Source organism: Cryptomeria japonica, chromosome 7 (genome assembly GCF_030272615.1).
Source record: "Cryptomeria japonica chromosome 7, Sugi_1.0, whole genome shotgun sequence".
Classification (NCBI taxonomy): Eukaryota; Viridiplantae; Streptophyta; class Pinopsida; order Cupressales; family Cupressaceae; genus Cryptomeria; species Cryptomeria japonica.
In genome coordinates this window covers 855,074,363-855,101,525 of record NC_081411.1, presented here as the reverse complement: position 1 = coordinate 855,101,525, position 27,163 = coordinate 855,074,363, and the positions used below count along the sequence as shown (strand labels likewise).

The 27,163-nt window shown below is 38.5% G+C and overlaps 1 protein-coding gene across 2 annotated transcripts in view; it reads left to right on the top strand.

Annotated features, from left to right (window-relative positions):
- The window catches only part of LOC131028940 (fatty acid amide hydrolase), a 176,558-nt gene that overhangs the window by 24,567 nt on the left and 124,828 nt on the right, over positions 1-27,163 (top strand). For both annotated transcript variants that reach the window (XM_057959317.2, XM_057959318.2), the window contains exon 2: positions 455-564. In XM_057959317.2, the coding sequence (XP_057815300.2) occupies positions 455-564 (110 nt within the window). The remainder of the gene's footprint in view (positions 1-454; positions 565-27,163) is intronic.

Sequence of the window (27,163 nt, the reverse complement as noted above, 5' to 3'; positions counted from 1 at the left end):
TCTATAATAATCACAAGTTGAAAAATCAAAACCATTCCATTTTTTAGGACTAGAGCCCTTTTTGGCTCTAATAATTTCAAGGAAAAAGAAATATTAAGTTTAGTACAGAGATAAAACAAACTACTTTCGCCATTTTTTTAATTGGTGTCCTTATCCAGATTTGAATTTAAGAATAATGGTTGAACACTGTAATCGATTGATGAAATTATTTGAATGCAGTGAATTACCCAATCACGGTGACCTATGTTTGATAGAACAAAATTTTGATTGTAATTAAATGTGAAATAAGGTCTAGGAGCTATTTAAACAAGCTCATAGAACTAACCTATTCTTTCTTGTCTATTTATTGCTTGAGGATTACAGTCTATACCTCTCTTTTGAATTGTATTTTTCATCATTCATGTTTTTTTTAAATAAGCGCATTCTATAACATGTTTCTATTCCTTTTTTTTAGTACCACGAGCATTCGGGATCCTTTTGAAGTTTTTTAGTTGGGCTTTAGAAACATGGATCATTGGTTCAGTTGTAATGTTCATAATCAAATGGGGGAATATGATTCCTGAGGTATGTAACTGTTATCCTTTTGTTTGGGTTCATCCTAAACTTCAATTATCTGGTTGAAATATCCTTTACATGTTTCACTCTTAGTGTACTGTTACTAAAGAGAACAAATTTACAATGATTGCTGAAAAGTAGAAACTTTCTGCTCGTTGCAATCAACTTTCTATGCTGTTTGGTGTTCGATCAAAGATATTTTGTTAGTCTAAGGTACCTACAGTATTTTACAGAGTTGATGTCCTAGAGTGTCGACACTCTGGGGCCTTGACTCCTAGATGCCGTGATGCTGGTACATCTAAAGATACTAGAGAAGAACAAAAACACATCCATGGATGCCACATTGTATGGACCTTTATTTATCCTAAGCTTAACTTTTTTGTTGTAATATGCTTTACATGTTTCATTCTTAGTGTACTGTTGCTACAATATTTTTTTTTCTTAGTCATTGTGTAAAATTTCCTTGTAGGTTGATAAATCTCTTTTGTTTGATTGCCACATACCTCACCTATGGCACAGGTCTTAAAAAACAACTCAGCTGTGTGAGAGTGAGTTGGTGACGGGTGAGGAAGGTTGTGTCCTGTAGAGCCTCTTCCTATTTACTGTTGACAAGTCACCGTTACACAGACTGAGCGCATAGGTACAATACATAGATCTCTCTCCTAATCCAAGCATTCCAATCCACAGAGAATATATCTTAACAGATTTATTTCAGTGAATTTTTTGAGTTGTTTTAAATCTATATAGGTGTGTATGCAATCCTTTCCAAGATTGCATCCCGGGACATTCCAAGTTCGTTTGTTACCCACCTATCATGGTGGGAAAACAAAAGGTAATGGGTCTACATCCTAATAGACTTGCATTATTCCTTAAGAACTAGTAGGCCTGCAGGCTCCCGCATTATTCCTTAAGAACTAGTATGCCTGCAGGTTCCCGTTAATGCAACAATATTATTCATTAAAGTGTATCAGTAATATAACAATATTATACATAGAAGTGTATCAAATTGTATCAGTAATATAACAATATTATACATAAAAATGTATTAGTTCTCTAACTAGATTAAAAGTTACAGTCTCATACTTTTCAATCCAACAAGAGCATTCATACAATATAAGGATAAAGAGACTGTAAATCAGGCATAGACACAATGTCTCACATTCAGCCCATCATCACGATTGATACTAACAACACATGCATATACATTCTTTTCTTATTGAAGATAGTTCAATGGCGAGTTTTGTACCTCTATCTTCCATTGCTCACTCAAAAATTGTTAGAGACAATTAATGGCCAGTTACAAATAATGTAAGGCATGATCCAAGTGTTTATAGTAAGCTCAGATATTGGAGATATGGTACAGTCAAGTTGCAGCTGCTGCATTCTAAAAGCACCAAGCACAGTTAAACTAATGTATTCCCAACCTAACCATAAAACTCTGTCTCATTGCAAAGCTCAAAAGGATAGGAGCCATAGGACAGTTTCATAAGTCTCAACCAGAATGTAACCAGGTACAGTCTGTTAGTGTAAATAGGTTCATTTCACATCTAGTTAGCATATCACTGTTTCTAGGTTGACTTATTCACACCAGTTAAGTCTCCACTTAGGGAGTTTTTGCTTTTTGTCCCACTTTATGTGGTTGAGACACATGTACTCACCTTTTAAGATACCTATTTCATGCACACATTACACATGCTCACACATTTGTCATTTGAGCATACATTCGTTGCACCTTTGGAGAGGTATTTAGTCATTCAGTCCTACCTTCTGACCTCTTCAAACTTGCCTATATATGCAAGGCTCTCATTACACACCCTTCATATTATATGATGGGCATGCTCGTGTTCATTGTTTCACTAGGGGAAGATATCAAGTGATTGTGCATTGAGATCTTGGTTCCTCCAACATGTTATTGAAGTCATAATTGCACATCTCTTCTTGCATAAATGTGCTCCAACACTTAGCCCTATTATTAGAGCATTGTGGAGTGAAATAGACTATCACTATTCCATTGAGTGTAGAAGGTTTGAGAAATGAAAGTGTATACCTCTCATTTTGTCAAATTTGATAACTTTCAATATTTGCAATTTTTGTGTGCCACTTTACTCGGCTGTATTGCACAAATCCACAATATGGAAACATAGAAAAAATTGATTTTTTTTTAGTAGAGGGCCAAATGGTTCCCTATCCAATTCACCATTATGGTCGCAAATTTGTTTTTCCTAGAAGGTTTTATGGCCTATTTAGCTTGTTTTGTAGGTTTTATCAATCAATGCATAGGGTTTTATTAATCTATGCCACTCCACAATTGCCATGGTTCCTTTTGTTGCATCTTCAAACTAGCAATTTTTGCTACCTATGCAAAGTTTTTTGCCAAGGTTTTTAAATTTATATTCCTTGACCATTGGGTTTCTTGGTAGGCTAAGTCTGAATTTACAATCTAATTCGAGAGACACATTGAGCTGAAAGGGTCTAGTCACTCCCAATTCAGTCTCACCATTCGCATTGCTCTCTTTTCTAGGTTGCGCAACAAACTGGATGAGCTGTAGGCAAAAACAAATTGGGGAATGATTATTTTGGAAGTTGTTGATGCCTGCATTCCATGGTTGGATACAACACAACTATATCTGGAGAGAGCTTTGCATTAAATATCTCTGTCTCCATCACTCCATTTGTTTCCTCTTCCTTGCTATAACTTGCCAACGGGGAGTCAATTTTTTGTATTTAATTGTCGACAAAAAGCTGATTTTGTCAAGAACGTGGTGGTGAAGTCATTTTTTGGCAAATTGTGTTATTTTTTCACTATTATTGGTCTTTGAAGTCATAGTTTGTATGCCAATTTTGATGGGACATAATTTTCACCTCGGTTATCAAAATTTTGGGCACTTTTTATTGACACATTAGAATTTCGCAAGGAGTTCTTCTTTTTCATGTAATTTGAAGATTTGGATAACCCATTTTATCACAAATTGTAAAATCACCATGCATTATGAACGGTTGATTTAGGCATCCAATCTTAAGGACATTGTAATCTCTCTTGCATAGATTATTAAAGGTGCCCATGTTTCAACACTAATCATTTTTGGGGGACAAATTAGGTGTTTTTGCTTTTTATTTTGTTTGTTCATGTGATCATGTCTCTCACACTAAGTCCCTTTGATTCAAATAGTATTAATAATCTTCATAATAAATGGAAAATCAAGTGTGGATATTGAGGAAAGAAAAGACATGCAACAAAATATTGTATTTGTCATTAAAATGAGGAAATGAAGCAACTTATTCTTTATCATGGTATTGCCTTAATCATCTATTTCAACACATGCAAAAACATTTTATGGTCTCAGTTAGACATCTTGTCGTACATCATCATCATTTGGGGCTGGACAATGTAGCCCCATGACTTGCATTGAGATCTCATCTCCCATATCACTTGTTGCTATATTGAATCCAAAGTTGATATCTTTGTGGCTTCTAGTGATTATGTGCACTAGGACATTAACATCTGTTTTCTAGATCGGTTTCATTGGGATGCATTTCTACCAGACATATCATCCTTGTTTGTAGAGTCTCGCATTGTAGATGTGGAAGACACTATTGAGGACATTTGTTTTCTATTGGATCTTTCTCTTTCCTTGCCTACGCCTCTATATTGACAATTTTTTTAGATATTCACAAGTTCACATATTTGACTTAGTCATCATCCATTTCGACATTCTCTGAAATAGTATTGGAGCCTCATTGGTCCATTTGTCACCATACATCCATGGTTCTTGTACTTGAATCCTATTTGGTACTTGATTCATCCTATCAACATTTGTCATAGTTTAGTATTGGCTTGGAGATCTTTGAGATTCATTTGAAGACATCAACATGGGCATCATATAGGTCTTTTGATCATGTGTAGAGTTCAAAGACTTCATCATACTCCATATATTCACATGTTCCTATAAAGAATGTGAAGTCATCTTGCATACATTTGTGGTGTTGTTTCTACCCAAGGAGAGAAATGTTGTTCAATGTTCGTGGATCATCTTCAACATCAAATGTCAAGCATCTACTAGCACTATAGTGATCATTTTGAGGGGAGTCTACATGGTTTCTGTTCTGATAACAATTTTGGAAGGGAGCATTTTTTCACATGGAGTTTTTTACTTCTCACTTTTTTGGGGGATCACATAGAATTTCTCTATTTTCTCTCCAATGGGGGGAACATTTATTGTAGTTGTTCTCACACTATATAATTCTTGTTTGGAGAGGAGTTTTATTTTCTATTGGGTTTTCTCCTTTAGTTTGTTTATGAGAAATTTGTACATGGGTATTTAACATGGTCTAGTAGTCAAAACCAAACATCATCTTTGTATTTACTACTTGCTAAGTTGCACTTAAGGGAGGATGTTAGTGTAAATAGGGTCATTTCACATCTAGTTAGCATCTCATCTTTTCTAGATTGACCTCTTCACACTAGTTAAGTCTCCATTGAGGGGTTTTTTTGTAATGTCCCCTTTTCCGCTCTAGTTTGTTTGGGGGATTGTTGGCATATTTCGTGACCCGTTGGCCAATCAAAGGCATAAAATAGGGTTTCCTATTCTATAGGAGGATGCTTTGGCAGTTTTGGTGGCTTGCATGTTAGTATTTTACACTTCTGATTCTAGTTTCCTTCTAGGTTTTTAGAGAGTTTCGAGATGGTGTGACATGCCTCTAAATTTGAGGACTTTTCCGAACTTACTTTTTTTAGTAAGTGAGGGCGAGGACAACTTATTTTTCTGGGTTTTTTTTGGTTTTCAGAGAGCCTTGTGATGGTGTGACATGCAAACGAATCCGAAGACTTTTCCGGACTTACTATTTTTAGTAAGTTGTGACGATTGCATAGAATGTGGTTAAAATCTGTTAGTGAACAGATTTTGCTCTTTGCATTTAAATGATTAATTTTAGGACTCTGTTACCTTCTTTTAAGAACAAATGGTTCACTGAACAGTTGGGTCGGCGTTTGTTCAATCATCTCCCTTTGAATTTTTGCCTAGGTACAGCTCCCTATCTAGATTTTTCATAAAGTATGTTTTTGTTTTTATATTTATATCCAAAATGAAAGCTTTTAACCAGAAAGCGTATAAGGCCGCCTATATCATTCTTGGATGAAAGGCTATAACTTTCTTCATATCTCATAAATAACGGAAACTATCTTCTTAATTTTCAAAGTATGTAATTACAGTAACTGAAACAAAGTTCAATATACTTCTTCCAAATAAAGACGAACAGATTCAGAGAAAATGAATGCACCCACAAACATGAATCTTTTCCAGAGTAAACAACACATTCAAAGGAAAGAACATCAGAGGGATAATGAAAAACTGCACTGAAATAATCAAATACTGTTTCCTGATCGGATGAACATATGCAAAGACAAGTTATCCATTCGGATTCAAAATTCACAGATCTTTCTAATCCCCCAAAACAATATCACCAGATTTCATATATATATGTTTATGTAATCAAAGACATAATGATACATCTGCTAATCTTTTTCCACCACAGATTTCAACCATCTGATTCCTCCTTTGATTAGGAATAAGAAAATACCAAAACAAACACATGTTCCAGTTTTTTTTTTTTTAAATCAGTTACTAAAAATCTAACCCCTCTACCATCGATTCTACATAATTTATAGTCTAAACGGGGGAGGTCTCCCTGAAAACTCGACCACTCCCCGATAAAACAGTTACGAAACCAACAGAAAGTATTTTGGGACAGTTGTCCCGAAGTTTTTGCATAACTATGAAAAATGTTTTGTTTTTTAAAAAATAAAGAAAACAAGCCCTAAGCGGATGCATTATGCTATATCTCATCATCACCCTCTTCTCCGTCTTCGCGAGCGTCATGAGCAGCCGTGAGTTCTTGGATCATTGATTGGCTTGGGATTTTCATTGCATTAAGCTTTGCCTTTGCCACCTCTTTATTCCACCTGTGTTGCACCATTTTCTCTGAGTGCTTCGGCAGCTGATCATTCCCAATGAATACCATTGATTCAATCCTAGCCACTTTGGTTATATCTTCCGGCGTGAAACTACTCCTAGCTCTGATCTTCTCCATGTTCAACCGGAACGACTTGACTGCTTCCTGTGTACTTGCCCCATAGATTCCTAGTTCCCAGTCATAATCGGGATTAACCACTTTATTATCTTTGACATTACTGCTCTGCAAATCCTGGAGTTCATAGACGGAGGTTTTCGCATCCGCAATTACCGATTGAAAGGTGAGCACCCGCCACATGATAGTTTTCTTAAGCACGAAAAGTTGGCATTCATCGGATACCAGCTTGATTGAATGTTCAGTCAGAAATCTGGTAGTTCCGTACTCTTCGATTTTGGTAAACAAAGGCAGGACATTTTGCCATTTGTGCTCTTCCTTCTCCCATGGTACAAGCTGATTTTGAATTTCAGAAATCAGGCCCTGTACCTCATCACACAACTTCCGGGAGTCGGTAATGTATTTCTCACCATCTTTGATCACTTGTTCAATCCATTTTTCAATTGCTTCAGCGATGCTCTTAGCCCGTTGGACTTGATCCATCAACTTCCTATTTTTTGGAGAAGTTGGGTCAAAATTCTCAGTGGCATGGGATATTGGCATTGCTCCAAGGCAACCGATGCTCTCGATGAACTGAGCCAAAACACTGATATGTCTTTTAAGTTCCCTTTTCTCTCGTCCATCTTTCTCTGAACGGGTAAGCATCTTCTTTGCTGACACTTGAAAAAAATGTTTATCTGTATCCTTGCTCATCTTTCCCAATTCTATTTTTGTTATTTCAAAATCATCAGAACCGGCCTCTTTGTTCTCATCCCTCGGTTTGTAAGAAGCAATTTCCACCGTCCACTTACCAGTTTCCTCGTCATTGTTTAGGTGCGCGGTGGTCTTGAACCTCTTTGGCTTTGGATTCTTCTCAGAGTACTTGGCAACCATCTCCTGAATTGGAATGGTCACCGGAAGAGAGCTCCTTTTCTTGTTCACTGAGGTTTTTAACCATTTAGGAGTCGCAACAGAATGAGAAGTTCCTTCAATCATCTTTGGAGGTGGTGTCATTGCTACAGTCACCGTTTGAGAGTCTAGAGCACAAGCAACTTCACCATCCAAATCTTCAATTTCAAAAATCTGAGCTTCAAGTACGGCATCTTTGGCTCCCATATCCTTGACCTGATCCTTCTTCTTCTGGGCGACACTACGTGATCGAGTATGCCGAGGGGTAATGAAATCCAGAGTTGGGCTAGGTTTGCATCTAGGCTGAGCCGACTTGATTTCCTTACCTGCACAAACAGGAGCATTGTTAGAAGGACATTTTGGTGAAGACATACTTCTCGTAGAAAGAGGCTTGGCGTCTGGCTTCATTGCTTTCTTCTTGGCCACCCATGCCACTGTTCTGTCCAGAACTCGTTCGGTTCTCAATTGAATGTCATCATTTTGCTCTTCATCCCAATTAATTGGGGGCATTTCAGTCTCTGCGTGGGCTAAATACCTTGTTTCAAACAGTTCAAGATAATCTCCTTCAAGCCCTTTAATATCTATCTTTATTTGCAGAGAAATAACCTGTTCCAGCACCAGTCTCATATTTTCTCTTTTGAAGACTTCAAGTTCATCTGAACAGTCCTCCCATAAATCTTCTAACTGTGGCGTGGGAAGATAAGGCATTAAACCAAGGCTCCGAGAAAATCCTTTGTGGTTGAACCCTTTTCTTTCAGCATACAGAGAGAAATTAAAATTTCGAAGGTCCGCTCCTATACTTAGTGCATCAGACATTGAATTACAGGATAACACTCCCAAATGTATTGGAAAATGACCTTCCCACTTGTCCTTTGGCTGTGCCTTCTTGACCACGGAAGTCAATTGTCTGCATACTTCTGCTAGGATAAAACAATCAAAACAGAAATGCGGAAGCTTGAAGGGTTCCTCTTCAAAGCCTCCCACTTGTATATAGCTAAAGCGTGGAAACTAGATGTAGAAGCTTCCGAACTTCTTAATCAAAGCCTGCGCCTCATCTGAAATCCGTTTGGCTTTTGTACCTTTCAGTTCATGACACATATCGCCCATGAATGCATTATGTACCCTTCTAAAATCTTGTAGGGCATTGTCCTTTTGTAGCATTGGATAAAACTCATACACTGGAACACCTTCCTCAGTGGGCTGCTTGGGTATGACGGTTAACTCCTTAACACAGGCCAGACAATACAAAAGATACGAGGACATGAAGAAATTTTGTTGAAATTGCTTGGCTAGACTCAACTGCTCTTTCATCGAATCAACAATTAACTCCACCCAATCCAGATATTGTTTTCCTTCCAGAACTAATTGTACATAGCAATATATCCAATCATCAAAGCTATAAGCTTCGACAGAACCTCTGGCTCGATGTAACAGAAGCATTACATCGTGGATATGTGGCAACATGTGGTTCTTGTTAGGATTTTTAGGCAGTCTAGAACCACCTCTCTGAGGGACTTTCAACCAGTACTTCGCCACATTATTCCTGTGTCCAGCTCTATCCGCATTGAACTCACTAATTGACTGAGCTGGGGAGAAATTAGAAAACTGATAATCTGGTATTTTGAACACCGAAGCAATCACTTCGCGGTTAATGGCGAGAAGGGTTTCGCCGTTATCCCTTTTGATGGTTTCAGATACAGGGTCGTATCTGGCAATACACTCTCGAACAAGCTCTGGACAAGGGATTGCCGGAGGAAAGGTTGCAGCTTCTAAAAGTCCACTACTCAAAATCTCTATACAGAAAGACTTATGAACACCACTGAACACCCTTTCTTTCAAATCTTCAAGGTTCTCACCCTTGAGGTTAGTATCACTAACTATGGCTTCTGTGGACGCCATACTAAAGACGTTTCCAAACAAGTGCAGGATGGACTTCATGATTTCAAAACAAGAAACCCAAACAATCTTTGCCTTCTCTCTCTACTCTACTCTAATTGCTATTCTATCAACTAGCTAATCACCTTCTAACTACTCTTTATCTGTCTTCTTTCTAACTGCTTCCAACTGCTTTCTCTAAAATGAAGAGTCGGGGCTTATATAGTGCCCATAATACAATTCGATGGCTCAGATCAATTTGAGATCAATGGCCAAGATTCAATAATGAAAACCCTAATTAGGGTTTGTTACAACCATTACATAACATTTAATGCTTGACCAATGATAAAATTGTATTTTACGGACACATGTCTTCTTTGGAAAATTCAACCAATAAATGGTTGGGGTAGGTACATCGAAATTTGTGCCACCTTCCATGAGTTAGGTACTTTGAATCTGGACATGCTGAGGTGGACCAATCCGACTGCAGAAGTGATGACTAGGATGCCAACTCGTCTGACACTTGGTTGATGCCAATTTGGTAATGTTGAGAAATTAGCTTTAATTAACTCTTCTGGAACTATCTGCTTCTTCAACGAACCCTTTGCTCTGACTTCTTTTGCCTTTGATTTGCAAGATGATGATGTATCTCGCCTTGGAATGCTGGATTGGAAGAAGTCGCCCTTATTGATGTTTGATCGAAGAAAGCCATCCTTGTCGATGCTAGACTGGAGGAGGTCGCCCTTGTCCTTGCTTGATCTTCTTGGAGGAGACCGTCCTTGACCTGGCTTGATTTTCCAACTCCGGGATCTCCATTTGATGCCTACACAAAATATTAAAGTTAGTTTTTTTGAGCATCAAACCTTAAAGCATGAAATTTAAGACCTTTCAAAGGTAAAACTTAAGATATTAATTTGAAAAAAGTCATGATAAATCAAGAACTATTCATTTTCAAATTAATAATGAATGGAATATGGATCTTCAAGACTTAGACTTCACAAAATTGCAATGGGATCACAATAAGTTTTGAATAATAACTTCAAAAATGATTCTTCATACCTCCTCCTTTGAGTGCTTGACTACAAAACCTTGAAAAAAAAAAATGATGAGAGAAGACCGGATTTTGTTGGGCAAGATTTATAGCCATCCCTTGGATGAAGTACACCTCCTTTAGCCTTCAAAAAAGCTTCACCTTCCACTAACTTCTCCAAAATCTGGAAATTCACCTTCAATCTACCAAGAAATTCGCCTCTCCAATAGCCTTCAAGATGAATTTTGCCCTTCTTAGTCTCCACACTTAGTAGAAATTCGCTCCACTCCAGCTAGATTTCGCACCTTCAATTAGCTCTCCAAATTCGCACTTAAAAGGTGTAAGAACCCACACCTGGTGGACTCTAACCAACCACAATTTTCTGCCTTTGTTTGATTTTTCAATGTTTTCAGTGTTTGGGTTTTGCTTGAGTTTTCAATGATGTTTCAGCAAGGAATAAAGAAAGTGCAAATAACATATGCTGCAAACTAGAGTATGGAAATGAGAGCTACAGCCATAAGCATTTTATCGAACATTTGCCATGCAATTCCTATTATGAAATGTTGACTTTCAGCTAGGGACATTAAGACAAACAGTTATCTTGCAAACCGAAATAAATACTACAAATATATCATATGCAACTCCTTTTTATTGATGTCCCAATTACCACAGATATGAAAGGGCCAAGACTCTTGGCTGACAGCTGAATATGATATGAAACAAAATACCCAGGTCTGAGTACAATGGTAGCATACAACCAACTTCGAATGTCTATTAAATACTGAAATTAAATGCAAGAGAACTTGATCCAATGAAGCGCCTACGTTGTGGGTAATGTAGCAACTCAAATACCATGTAAATTGTGAAGCAACATGTGTGGCTGCTGCTGCTATAGTACAGCCTCCAACAATTATAAATTCTGCCCAAATTCCAATGTCATGACAGCAGCAACTAATCTGGAAATGAGCAGCAATTAAAACCCTTGAAGAACCCTTGAGTAGACTCAACTAAGATGCAATATACTGTAGCGATTTTACTATTCACGAGTTACTGTTCATGCCCACTGTTCACGGCACTGTAGCAGTGGATGAAATAACTTGCAATCTGCTCTTAAAACCTTGAATAACTTGTTGATAATCTCTCCCAACCATGTGCCAAAGAAGGATGATTCACAACCAACTATAAATGTTCTTCAACAATAAACTTCAAACCCTTGTAGAAAACTTCACCAATTTGCACAAATGAAAGAACTGAAGTATTCTTTCCCACAACTGCAATAATTCAGATGTTATTTCACACCTTCAAAATTGCTATCAATAGGAAGTTTTCGTTTCCTATGATCAAAGAAGAAAATTGCGAAAGCCCTAGGCTCCACAATAAAAATCAATCAAAATACTATTCATCAACTGGATGTCGAGAATGAACTCTTGCCTTTCCTTTTATTCTTTCCTTAAGAGAGCTCAAACACCTTCCTGGCCAATGTGGGATAAAAGATTTATTCCCACATTAAATTATTCACTTAACGCACTTTATTATATGAAAGTGACTTTATTATTATAAAGTTGCTTTAGAACTTTATAATAATATTAAAATATTAAATAAATCACTTAAGTCACTTAAACTTTAATATCTCTTGATGTACTTGTCTGATTGCTAAACCGTCTGAGCCAGGAGTCGATTCTCCCTGTTCTCCATGTGATTGGATGCCTATCTAAAAATAGAAACCCTGAATAGTGACTTACTATAAATAGTAAGTATGTGGAACTGAGTCTAGAAATAGCTGCAAAGGCCCAATCAAGGTCGACACTGCCAATAAGCTCTGCTCAGGTGTCTTTCTATTAATAGGAACCTTGACTCTCCCAAAATAGTAACTTACTATAAATAGTAAGTGTGCCAATCTGAGTCAAAAAACCTGTGCAAAGGCCAACACCTGAATCCAACTGAAGAGTAATGTCTCTAATCACCAAGTAACTGCCACACGAGGCCCTCTATCAATAATTATTAGCCTACGAGGGTCAAATGATAGGCTAATTCTTACAAACTCTGATGCTCGCAAAATGGGGACATTACAGTCCACCCTTCCTGAAATTGCTTGTCCCCAAGCAATCTCGACTGCAAGGAAACTCCAATCCTCGGGAGGCCCAAAAGGAGAATTGTGAAATGTCCCACACATCCTTAACCGACTCCTGTAGCACCAACATAAACATAGTTGCGCACAATATCCCTGGATCCCAAACCCGGAATGGAAGTCTGCCAAGCCTAATACCCTCTGACTTCCTCTGCGCTACTCTGATCTCAACTTCACCATGCCAGAAGTGGTGAAGCAAACCAATGGGACCCATCCAATACATTGTGCCAAACCTGTCGCCTGCTGGATCCCAAAACAACTGAACCCCACATCCATTCGCCATATAGAGATAAAAATATCTGGAAGCGTCTATAACACAATATCTCTCTACAGCTCTCGGTAAACTCCCATGGATGTGATAACTAACCAAACCATCATGCCCACTGACACCATAGTCATCCTGTAACCATGTACCCATAAGAAAACTTTGTGACATAGAAGTAGCAAACCCTGTTGGATACATATCAGCATGATGTATAACTGACAGCTGTCCCTGCAAGTAATCCCCCATAAACTGCTGAGTCGGGCGCTCGCAACTGCTAATCCCATCTTCTGAAGATGATGAATACCCATCCCACAAAGGATGGCATCTCGGAGCCAATCCACACGGATGCATCATCAAGTCCTCTGTGTGTGGATCAAAAGAAAAATGATGAGCACTCCTCACTGTGTAGTCGCGGTAAAATGCTCCAACCTCTGTCAATGGCTTGTCACTAACAACACTTGAATCGAGCAGCTGATCCCTTTGATTCTGAAAAACAACAAGCTGGCATCCAAAATCAGCTGCATGGGATGAAGTGACAGATTTGCTTCCAGGAGATGGAAACAAATCAACATGGGAGCCATACTCCCAACTAGATGACACTCTGCAAATGCCCTGTGAGGACGGAGTAGCGTTGTGTACTACCACACAACTCTCAAGAGAATCCACCATCGTGACACGAGCTACCAGTAAACTGTCCTGCATCAACTGTCATTGTACTGACCTTAGGAGAACTTGATGCAACTAGTGGTTCTCTATTGCTCTCAACCAAGCTACTCATCCCAGCTAAAACTTTCGTACCTATATCTGTGATAGATGTAACCACATTTTCACTACAACCAGTGGATATAAAATCCTCATCAACTGCCTCTGTATATAACTGTACTATATCTGCAGTTGGTGGAGACTGTGCCAAACTCAACTCCTCGGTAAGCTTCTCAATCTGTAACTGTGACTCTTGAAGAGCCAACTCGGCACTCTGCCATGAGTCCATAGTCACCTCAAGCTCATGAGTGAGCTCATCGACCTGCTCCTCTTTTCCCTTCAATGCATCATAACAAATGCAATCCCACTCGAGAAGAAAATCCCTATCCGCAAGTAGTTTTAGGTAATTTTGTTTCATCATTCCAATTGCTTCTCGAAGTGCATGTATCTCTGCAAGGGTAAAACCACTATCACCATGCTCATCTGTCAAAGGAGTACTCCAACCATACGTAGCCAACATCTGACGAGCAACATCAAAATGCTCAATGGTTGTGGCAATCATATTGTCATTCACTTTTAGTTGCCCAACCAAATGATGAGGATTCTGTAGCTTATGACCCCCATACAAGTTTTCCGGTTCACAATATGCACTATGATATGAGGCTGATTCGTCATCACTCACTACATGATAAGCAGCATCATGTGTGCTTTCATCCATGCACACCTCAACATCTAAGGTACTGCTGCTTTGTACCTCAAAGGATGGCTCAACTGATAAGGTAGAAGTTGCTGGTATGACAGTATGTTCACACACCTCCACTCTCAAAGTAATTGCATGCCCATCCAAAGCACGATCTTGGGATTCCGTATCAACATATGAATCTTCTAGCTTGTTTTCAAAGGTCTGATCTGTAAAATCAGACTCGCCATGACATGAATCCTCCACATACAATGCATCATTAGTACCCAATTTCTGAGTACTTTCATGTGACAATTCAATAGGATCATTTTGCACATGTGAAAACACTGCTGTCTCATGCTCATGCAAAGTTTCATCATCGCTGTCATGAAAATCAGAAGTAGCCTCTATATTAGAAACTTCTTGAGTCACCTCTTGCAAGGATGATGTAGATAAATCATTACCCAAAGCTGTGCTAGTGTCTTCTTGAATCAAATCAGCATGTCTATCAAATTCATCATATAAATTTCTGCATACTTCATAGGAATTTGAAGATACCAAATCATTTTGATGAAGAGTTGTATCATCCTTATGTGTAGATTCTCTATCCATTTCATGTGTAAACAATTCATGAGCTATAGTGTGATATTTCTTCCTTGCAAACTCTGTCTTATGGCAAGGACTCGGGTGCAAATCCATGTAACTCATGAAAGGAAGTTCCTTCTTAATTTTTTGAGGAAGAGTGCTATACTCCTTAAACATGCTAATCACTTCTTCTTCTTTGTTTTGTGGTGTTCGACCTTTGCTGGTAGGAAGTGAATTGAATCTTTTAGGCAACCCAAACTTTGAAAGCGTTTGCTCTAAACGCAATAACTCTCGGCTGAGCTTGTATTGTGATTGTTCAAGTTCTTTCAGTGCCTGTTTATCGCTGAACAATGTTGTCATGTAGCCCATTTTCACTACCCAACTGAATATCAAATCAAAACTGATTTGTACACGGATGATTTTCCCACCAATTGAATGCAACCATCACCCAACAGGTTGGCAGGAAACCGCTCTGATACCACTGTAAGAACCCACACCTGGTGGACTCTAACCAACCACAATTTTCTGCCTTCCTTTGATTTTTCAATGTTTTCAGCGTTTGGGTTTTGCTTGAGTTTTCAATGATGTTTCACCAAGGAATAAAGAAAGTGCAAATAACATATGCTGCAAACTAGAGTATGGAAATGAGAGCTACAACCATAAGCATTTTATCGAACATTTGCCATGCAATTCCTATTATGAAATGTTGACTTTCAGCTAGGGACATTAAGACAAACAGTTATCTTGCAAACTGAAATAAATACTACAAATATATCATATGCAACTCGTTTTTATTGATGTCCCAATTACCACAGATATGAAAGGGCCAAGACTCTTGGCTGACAGCTGAATATGATATGAAACAAAATACCCAAGTCTGAGTACAATGGCAGCATACAACCAACTTCGAATGTCTATTAAATACTGAAATTAAATGCAAGAGAACCTGATCCAATGAAGCGCCTACGTTGTGGGTAATGTAGCAACTCAAATACCATGTCAACTGTGAAGCAACATGTGTGGCTGCTGCTGCTATAGTACGGCCTCCAACAATTATAAATTCTGCCCAAATTCCAGTGTCATGACAGCAGCAACTACACATGTTGCTTCACAATTTACATGGTATTTGAGTTGCTACATTACCCACAACGTAGGCGCTTCATTGGATCAGGTTCTCTTGCATTTAATTTCAGTATTTAATAGACATTCGAAGTTGGTTGTATGATGCCATTGTACTCAGACCTGGGTATTTTGTTTCATATCATATTCAGCTGTCAGCCAAGAGTCTTGGCCCCTTTCATATCTGTGGTAATTGGGACATCAATAAAAAGGAGTTGCATATGATATATTTGTAGTATTTATTTCAGTTTGCAAGATAACTGTTTGTCTTAATGTCCCTAGCTGAAAGTCAACATTTCATAATAGGAATTGCATGGCAAATGTTCGATAAAATGCTTATGGCTGTAGCTCTCATTTCCATACTCTAGTTTGTAGCATATGTTATTTGCACTTTCTTTATTCCTTGGTGAAACATCATTGAAAACTCAAGCAAAACCCAAACGTTGAAAACATTGAAAAATCAAACAAAGGCAGAAAATTGTGGTTGGTTAGAGTCCACCAGGTGTGGGTTCTTACAGTGGTATCAGAGCGGTTTCCTGCCAACCTGTTTGGTGATGGTTGCATTCAATTGGTGGGAAAATCATCCGTGTACAAATCAGTTTTGATTTGATTTTCAGTTGGGTAGTGAAAATGGGCTACATGACAACATTGTTCAGCGATAAACAGGCACTGAAAGAACTTGAACAATCACAATACAAGCTACTTCGAATGTCTATTAAATACTGAAATTAAATGCAAGAAAACCTGATCCAATGAAGCGCCTACGTTGTGGGTAATGTAGCAACTCAAATACCATGTAAATTGTGAAGCAACATGTGTGGTTGCTGTTGCTATAGTACGGCCTCCAACAATTATAAATTCTGCCCAAATTCCAATGTCATGACAGCAGCAACTAATCTGGAAATGAGCAGCAATTAAAACCCTTGAAGAACCCTTGAGTAGACTCAACTAAGATGCAATATACTGTAGCGATTTTACTATTCACGTATCACTGTAGTGTTTCACTATTCACGAGTTACTGTTCATGCGCACTGTTCACGGCACTGTAGCAGTGGATGAAATAACTTGCAATCTGCTCTTAAAACCTTGAATAACTTGTTGATAATCTCTCCCAACCATGTGCCAAAGAAGGATGATTCACAACCAACTATAAATGTTCTTCAACAATAAACTTCAAACCCTTGTAGAAAACTTCACCAATTTGCACAAATGAAAGAACTGAAGTATTCTTTCCCACAACTGCAATAATTCAGATGTTATTTCACACCTTCAAAATTGCTATCAATAGGAAGTTTTCGTTTCCTATGATCAAAGAAGAAAATTGCGAAAGCCCTAGGCTCCACAATAAAAATCAATCAAAATACTATTCATCAACTGGATGCCGAGAATGAACTCTTGCCTTTCCTTTTATTCTTTCCTTAAGAGAGCTCAAACACCTTCCTGGCCAATGTGGGATAAAAGATTTATTCCCACATTAAATTATTCACTTAACGCACTTTATTATATTAAAGTGACTTTATTATTATAAAGTTACTTTAGAACTTTATAATAATATTAAAATATTAAATAAATCACTTAAGTCACTTAAACTTTAATATCTCTTGATGTACTTGTCTGATTGCTAAACCGTCTGAGCCAGGAGTCGACTCTCCCTGTTCTCCATGTGATTGGATGCCTGTCTAAAAATAGAAACCCTGAATAGTGACTTACTATAAATAGTAAGTATGTGGAACTGAGTCTAGAAATAGCTGCAAAGGCCCAATCAAGGTCGACACTACCAATAAACTCTGCTCAGGTGTCTTTCTATTAATAGGAACCCTGACTCTCCCAAAATAGTAACTTACTATAAATAGTAAGTGTGCCAATCTGAGTCAAAAAACCTGTGCAAAGGCCAAAACCTGAATCCAGCTGAAGAGTAATGTCTCTAATCACCAAGTAACTGCCACACGAGGCCCTCTATCAATAATTATTAGCCTACGAGGGTCAAATGATAGGCTAATTCTTACAAACTCTGATGCTCGCAAAATGGGGACATTACAAAAGGATGATTGAATGATTTGAATTGTGAAAAAACACCTCCAATATATAGAGCGCTTTACCTTGATTCTTGTTGAGGCAGACCTAACAAATAAAATAAAATCCCACTAAGAAGAAGGCCGACTTGTCAAAATAAGTAAAAATAAGGGTTTGTGCGCTCCACATTTAATTTTAATTTAAAAAAATTAATTTTAAATGCCTTCACAATAAAGGTTCGATTTTTAAAGGCTTAAAATCAATTTATTAATGCCAATTTAATTTTAATTTTTTCCAATGCCCCAAAGTTAGCAAATTTTGGTGAATTTCAAGGAATGTCAACGTTCAATTAATGCAAAAAAGGAAGGATATCATCAATTTCCCCTTGGACCCTTGGTGAAGGCCAGGAGCGATTTTTTAATCTAGACCTTGCATACCTCCCTTTTTCCGCCCAAAACTTCATCTAGACATTTGAATGGCATTTTTAACTGGATTTTTTGAGTTTGATTTCACTTGATCTCTAAGAGGAAGGTGCCTTTAAGACTTTTTCGCCTTGGACCCTTGGAGAGGGACAGGAGTGATTTTTACTTTTGCTCTTATTCCTTCGTCCTTTTAATTGCCAACTCTCAATGTGGGGTAAGTGATGATCTCTTTCATCCATTCCATACATGTTTAACTTGTTTTTGCAAGGCAAAATAGGTGTTCCAAAGCTTTTTGTCCTGGTCCTTCGGTGAAGAACAGGAGCGCCTTTTGCATTTTAGCCTAGGATTATCAAGTTTTTGAAGTCAAATCTTTGTTCACCATGCCTTAGAAGACTTTTTCATCCTTGCACAATCTTGGCTTAGCGTAACCTTGGAGGGAAGTTATTGCTTTTGTGAAAAATCGCCCTGGTCCTTCAGTGAGGGACAGGAGCGCTCTTGAGTCCTTTGCATAAATTCTTGATCACTTCAATCTTCAAATTACTCCAAAGCGTAGAACATCATCCCCCATTCCCTTTTGAGTCTTGGAAACAAAAAAGTTATCTCGAAATGCAAGGTAAATGGGCACACTTAGAAATTTTGCTCTGGAACCTTGGAGAGGGACAGGAGCGAATTTGCAAATTGTCATCAAGCGATTTTGGAAATCCAAGCTTATCCGTCCTTTGTTAGGCTTCCAAATTATCTTCAACGGGCTAAACATGCCTTCTTCCATTCATTTCAATCACAAAACTTGTTTTGTCCTTGCAAGAAAATTACACTTTTTAGAAAATCGCTCTGGTCCTTCAGTGAGGGACAGGAGCGAAATTACTCTTCTATGCAAAACTCCATCATTTCATTGTCTTTAATCGAATCTGGATGCTTTATCACGTTCATTTCGTCCTCCACCATGCCTTTGATGTCTCAATTTGACCAAACAAGGTCAGGAATGACTCCAATAAGCTTTTTCGCCCTGGACCCTTGGCGAGGGACAAGAGCGATTCGCCTTGGACCTCCTGAGAGGGCTAGGAGCGAAATTCGCTTTGGATCCTCAGTGGAGGACAGGAGCGAAATTTGACTTTTTGAACTCTCTATCAGGATAATTTTATGGAATATAACATTTAAGTATAAGAATTCTTATACTTTAAGTTATATTCCATATATACTTTCAGGATGTTTGAGAGTGGTTTCAGACCTCCAGGAGTTATATTGCAAAATTTAGTTTTTGGAGGTTTTTCAGTTTCCAGACTTAGTCAAATTTCAGGATTAGGACATTCCAGACTTAGCCAATTTTCAGGATCAGGACTTTCAGACTTAGCCAAATTTCAGGATCAGGACATTCAGACTTAGCCAAATTTGCTATCCATGTGATCCCTTTGGCGACACTCAAAATGCAAAGCCTAACGGACAAAACCCTAAAAAACCTAAAGAACAAACCCTAAAAAAGCAAAAAAGTAGGGGTCCCCATTTGCAATGGGGCGATGTGTGAAAACGTCACAACAGGGCCAAAATGCAGTTTAATTTTATAACTTATGGTTGGACGCCTTTGTAGGAAATTCTCATTAAAAAGGTTTATAGTTAGTGTTATTTTGGCATTGGTTAAAGTTGGCATTTGTAGACACCTAAAATTAATATTTAATTAATTTAAGCCTATCAACATAATTAATTGGCTTAATTGTGTTATCCTTATTCTTCTCAGTGTTAATTAAAACTAATTTAATTAATTCTATCACTATTGTCTAATAATTAATTTATCAAATAAATTAATTATTTCCCTATTCTTCGAAAGTCCCTTCTAATAATTATTTCCTTTAAACCCACTCAGTTAATTAATCCTAATTAATTAATTTAGTCATGTGATTCCTACAAATCACTTTTCCTAATCCCACTCAACCTAATTAATCCTTCTAGAATCTCTCATAATCATGCTTATCATTAACCCTCAATTTTTAATTCCCACTCATGTCACATCAACATTGAGTCTCTCGAAGAAATTCAAATTTCTTTGAATCCCTCAATGTATCCTTATTTTGGAATTTTTAATTCCTCATGTTTGAAATTCAAATTTCTCCCCCCTTTTCCTAAGGAATTTAATATTCCAGTTTATTTTCCCAAGGCACCCTTGATCCATGCTTTCTATCTGAAATCAATCTCAACCCTCCACAAGGAAATCAATCTTGGCCCTTCATAGGCCTCCTCCAATCTATAAATTGGAACCTCTTCTCCTCACAAATCATCCACTTCTCATGCATTGTCATGCTGGCTATTTCTCCTTGATTATCTTTTATGGCATTCTTATGGTGCTCTTTTCTCCTCTCATCCTCTTCTAATCATCCCTCTATCATGTCCTCATAATCTTCCATTATCAAATCCTTCTACCTATCATCTAAATCAAATCCTATCCTAATCCACTTACCTTGTTGAGCATTTGGAGAGCAACCACATCAAGCAATCTAGAAGCAAATTAACATCACGTTGGAGACATTTGGGCACACTTCAACTTCATCCAAGCTCCATTGAGGAAGAAGGTGAAAGCAAGGTATAATTGGGTTTTATTGCATTGTTTGTGTTTCATGCTTTATTGCTTGTCTATTTGCAATCTAACCATCTTATTATCCTTCCAAAGCTTTTTCCCCTCTTCAACATCCACTTGAGGGAATAATGTATTTGTTGCCAAATAAAATATTATTATTCATTGGGCAATTTGGTGAGGAAATGAAATGAAGTGAAATGAAACACAAATTAAAGGTTGGATGTTGTTGTTTAGTCCCACATTGGAGGAAAAAGGAGGTTCGATTTGGGAGAAGGTTATAAATAAGTGCCTTGGCCTTCGTTTGAGACTATCTATTGCTTATCATAACGAAGTGCTACTGAAATCATTTCAGACTTTGCTTCGAGGGATGCTTACCTCCTAGCCTCTTTCAGTTTCGAGCTTAAAAGATAGCCCCTAGCAGAATATTGTGACTGTTTCTCACTCAAAGGAGCAGATTGAGCTGAAGGAAGATGAAGTTATTTGATGATTTGATTTTTGAAGTGTTGTTTTCAGTGCTGGAGTTTTCTGTTTGGTATGGAGCTGATCGTGAAAATTATTCATAAGTCTGAGTTTATTCGCGACTTCTAGGTATTTTTCCTGTGTTTTCCTTTGGGTCAGGCGATTCTTTTTGCTAAGTTTCGTGGTGTTTGGTGTTGATTTGGATTTAATAGAGCAAATCAAACTTCATGCCCTAGCCGTACTATGCTGGAGAGTGCCTTGGATTGCGTGTTAATTGTTTGCTCAGTGTTTGTTGCTGTTTCTCAGCTCTATCTAAATCGCCTCATGTCTAGGGTTCATTTGATTGTGTTTTGAAGTTATTTGGTTGGGTTTTGAGTGAGTTATGGAGTCTAGTGTTGCTGGTCTGAGTTTTCCAGCTTGCTGTTCATGTATACCAGATTTTAGAATTTGGAGTTTGGAGTGGTTTTTGGGAGTGTGAGTTCTTTCATATTGTGGGAAAGGAACTGATTATCATTTGCAGCTGTTAGACTTGTTATCAGCACTTGATGTGCCATTTATATTTACCTTTGTAATGCTGATTAGTAGCACTAATAGCAAGTTATATTGTGAATTGCTCTTGATTTCCCACTGAATAAGTGGAAGAGGCTGGCTTGCCGCTTATCTTATTTATTGTACTGCTGTCCTCTCGCTAAATAAGCGGTTCAGTAGATTGTTGTTATATTTCAGTCCTTAGGTTGAATAAGTGGTATAGTGATTTGTTTCAGAATTGTAATGATCGTCCTCTCGCTGAAAAGTGGTTGAGTGATTTTCTTATTTTGGTTTCTTGGCTTGTTTACCGCTAGGTGATTTTTTCAGTATTTCTGTCACCCACTGTATAAGCGGAAGGGGCTGGCTTAATGCACAAGCATTGTAATATTTCCAGTTATTTGAAGCTAACAATTCCCTCTGTTAAGGATGATCAGATTTATATATATACGGGTAATTTAAAAATTATAATATAATGTAGATGAAAAAATGTGTTGACTGCTATAGGTGCAATGATAAATACTACTGAATATTGTTCTCATAATATTAACCTCTTTTGCTTATTCCTTTAATTGCATATTAGTTATTACAACATATAGAATGGAGTATTCCGCACAGAAATGATTATCACTTCCACGACAGCCACCCTTGATGTCGACGTGTTGACTGTTGCTCTACCTGTTTGTTGAAGTTGACGTGCAGATTGTTTCGTGTTACCTATTACCTTGCCTCCAATGACAGCAAGATATTTAAAACAGTCGGTGATCCAAAAAGGAGTCACGACTCCTTGTGGAACCGACATGATTCCCGAAGGAGTTGTGACTCCTATGTGGAGTCACGTTGGTATTCATAGATCGATGCATAACCGCAGTGATCTTCAAACATTTCAATCGGTCACAACGAATCGGTAGAGTTTCTAATGAAATAATTTAACATAATTAATATTATGAATGATTAGTAACACAAAGTTGTTACTAATCATTCGTAGTATTGATTATGATATTAATCATAAGACAAATCGACTGATAATCATGCACAAAAAAATGTACATGTAAATGTGATCAGAATAAGAGGAATAGATTTACAAATAACTACAAAACAAATGTCTAAGGCCGTAAGGCCAATTAGTCATTTGATTCATTCGACTGATGCCATCTATTTTAATACCCTCAACACCGTATGTTCTCACCTTCCCATATTGGGCACTTGATGATCAGAAAGTGGAAGGGTTACAATTTCAGCATTATTGTATTTTTATTTCCTAACCTTAACGGGTTCTTGTTGTGTTCTAACTAGAAAAAAATGAAAAAAATTAAGGGGAATATTACATTTTTCTTTCTGTCTCACTTCATGTGGTTGAGACACATGTACTCACCTTTTGGGACACCTATGGCACGCGCGCTTTATACATGCTCATACACTTGTCATTTGAGCATACATATGTTGCACCTTTGAAAGGGTAGTCAATCGTTCAGTCTTACCTTCCTACCTCCTCTACCTTGCCTACATATGCAAGGATTTCATTGTACATTGATTGCTGTTTATATGATATTATTGACCTGCTTTCGTGTTTAGTGTTTCACTAGTGGAAGATATCAAGTGATTGTGCTTTCAAATCTTGGCTTCTCCAACATATTCAAGGATAACTAGAGCAACTAGTTGAAATAGCAGCCAAGAAAATGTATGCCTAATTAAATTCATATTTTGTAAGGTACATCCCTAATTATTTGTTTACCAAATTTGTTGTATTGGATTTTTCTTTTGGGCCCATTGTTGTTTTATTGATTGTTATTTCCTTGTCTGTCATGGTATCCGTCAGGAGATGTGTTAGTGTTTTTGTGTTGTGGTATCTGCCAGGAGATGCGTTATCATAATTGTGTTGTGGTTTAGAAAGTGTTGTCGGAGGGGCTGATTGTTCCCCTTGAATGAAGAGCACCTGTGTGCTTCTTATCTTCAAATTTTATGGGCATTCCTTGATGCAATGCCCCGTCACTTGACAAATGTTGCAAAGCAATTTTTTGGGGCAATTTGTCTTGGTGTGACCTTCTACGTTACAACTGATGCATCATAATTCTTTAGTGTCTTTTGAATTTTCCTTCTGTACTTTTATTTCTATCATCATTATCATCATGTCTTGCCATAAGGCTTGGACTGTCTTCTATGCTCTGGTCGTCTGTTTTCTGCTTCCCTCTTGAGGAATGTTTTGTCTTCAGTCTTGATGTCCATTGCTTGATTGTAGGCATTGGCATATGAGGATGGAGGCATCATTTCCAACTTTCTATGTAGTGAGGGGATCAATCCCTCAATGAACCATCACTTCTTCCGTTCATCGTTCAAATGGTTCTTCGACTTCACCAACGATTCCTTGAGCCTATGATTGTAAGCTCGCACATTCTCATGCTTCCACTGTTTGGTATTGTACATCTCCATCACAATCTCATTGTCATCCTAAAACAGTTTGAACTCTGCCTCAAATAGTTTATTCAATGTGTCCCATGAGGCTATTGATTTTGCTTCAAATTCTGTGAACTAATCTATGGTTATATCCTGTAGCATTGTTGAAACATTCTCAGCCAATAGTCCTTGTCTTCTTGGCCTTTCACTATACATATGGTCTCACACGTCTTACAATGTCTCACAGGATCCTCAAACCTGTTTCTTGTGAACTTCAACAAGAGTTTCTCTCTTTCCACATTTGGACTTGTTGGAGTCACCATTTTCACTATTTCAGTGGGAGGACAATATCACTCAACCACTTACTCAGTGGGAGGACAAGAATTACAAAAAACTGAATTACTAACAAAAGGCGGCTAAGCCAGCCTCTTCCACTTTGCAGTGGGCAAGCAACACTCCAGAAATGGTTAGTACTTAGTAGTACTACTACTTAACCTTATAATATAGAATAGAAGATATAAATGATGTCCAATGCAGATTGCAATAATAAACAATCGTCAAACAACTTCTGGTAAGCCACAACTGCTGAACCAAATCTGAAAGTCAATGATGCACAACTCCAGCTTCAGTCGACAACACCAAATTGATCACAACTCACTCAAATCCACGCTAAATCACACCAAATCTGAAACAAATGAAATAAATAACATAGGCTATCAATATCAAACCTCAAACCAGCAACATGGAAGCTACAAAGGTGATGCACACAAATCGAGGCACATCCCAAATGGTGCAACCCCGCAGAAAATTTTGATTTGAGAGTATAAATCAGAATCTTTGTATCCCTGTTTGCAACTTGGTGAGTTATATCGCCATGGGAGTAAGGATGGAAAGAGCCAATACCTAGAGGCTAGAACGATATGGTTAATAGGCTTAGAGATATAATTAGAAGATCGCTTCAGCCACCACGTCCAACAACACCAAAAAATCACAACAGCAAACAAAACAATTCAAATCCACACGGAAATTGAAACAAACTCTTCAAAAACGTCACCCAAAATCAACAATCCAGCTAGGTACTGTATCTCAAGTACGAAACTGAAGCAACTAGGAAGCTATTCCAACTTTGAAGTTCAATCACTAACCATACCGACAGCATAACGGTGTAAATTCTCTGGATGTTCAAATGAGGAGCCAAACACCTATGTAAATAAATTTCCCAGTCTGAAATTCAAATCCAAATAACCGCCAAATTCATGCCTTCAATTTGCATTTCATTTCCCCAAGGTGGGCCCAAGTATGGCGTCCCACTCATAAGTCAAAAATCACGCCTAAGGGGAAAAGACCACAATATTGGCATGTAAATACACTTTGTTAAATAAAATAATGCCTCCACATTCACTTTTGTTGTCCTCCATAAAATAAATATTTCACCTAGCAGACTTGGGAAAACAACATTATGCACAATTCTCAATAAAATTAATCGGTAATAAACTAATTTAGTATTAAACCTTAGGATAATGAAATAATATTTAATTAAATATCTTATAACTCCAATAGTGATTATCATCAAAAATCAAGGATGAAATTGAGCAAAGAGTGTTTGCCCTCTCGGGTGAATAACTTAACACGTAAAGCACGTAACGCAGAATAGTAATGCCATAGATATCAGACAAAGTATAAGAGATGTTCTTCCATTCATAATTGTGTGTTACAAGTTACATTCCGAAGTATATAAAGATACCGAGGGGGTGCGAGCGCCAACTGTCGCACCACAACGACCACCCCTCGGTTGCCAACTAACCAAAACAATTACACATAATTAACTAGTCTTATTTTCGTGTACAATAATGCCGCCAACATCATCCCCGCCAAAAAGAAAAGTCGTCTCCAGGCGACTTAACAACAAAAACGGAGACAATGCAACCTATACAAAATATACAGTAGAAAAAACTAAGGAGGGGGCTGGGGAAGCGTCCCTAAAGTAGAAGGCTGAGACGCCGGTGTCTGGGCCGCCAAGCGGGCGCGGAGCTCATAAACCTGTTGAGTACGTGCAGTCACATCTCACTCTGCCACCAATACTTTCTCCAAAACCGTCTTCACCATATGCGCCGCTTCCAGTAGCTCCTCCTCTTTGGTATCCGTTGTCGTTGTCATACCGACCAACCGAGTCTGCAACAGGCTCCTCTCAGTTGTGACTGTCTCTAACTCCTGCTGCACGAGGCTCCTCGCACTCTGCTCCGCCAACAGGCGAGTCTCTACCTTCGCCTTCTATGCGCGGGTCATCTCTAGCTGAGCCAACAACTAGGCCGTCTCTTCTGCCCAAGGAGGCCCGCTGAGTGGCCACATCCCTCTCCAATGCGACTCTAGCAGCCTCGCGGATCGCAGACTCATGCTGTGTACGCCTTAGTGCATAGTAAGCGTCCCGGTAGACCTGCTCAATCTCCAGGAAAATTGCCATCACCTGACTCTCCACAACGGGCTGACGCACCATCCAAGCCTGGAGCATCTCCTCCGTCTCAGTAGTCGGCCATCCCCGAGACTCAAAGCATGTAGTGAAGGCTGCGGGGCAGCCCACCTGCATAAACCGTAGGGCCTTGTCCAACTCCACCACAACCTGCTGCAATGCTCGCGTCTGGGCAGTGGCCACCACCTGCCTACACCTCGTCACCATGTCAGCTAGATAGGCCTCAATATCCTCCCCCTCCTGATCCAAAGGTTGTGAAGTTTCTGGCCGAACTGACACAACCGCCTCCTACGGGTATGAAGGTACCTCCTCCGTCACTAGAGGTGTACCATCCCCTTGCTCCTGGATGGCCGAGACGACCTCTCCTGTCGCGTGCCCAATTGCTGGTGCATAAGTCTCGCTAGAGG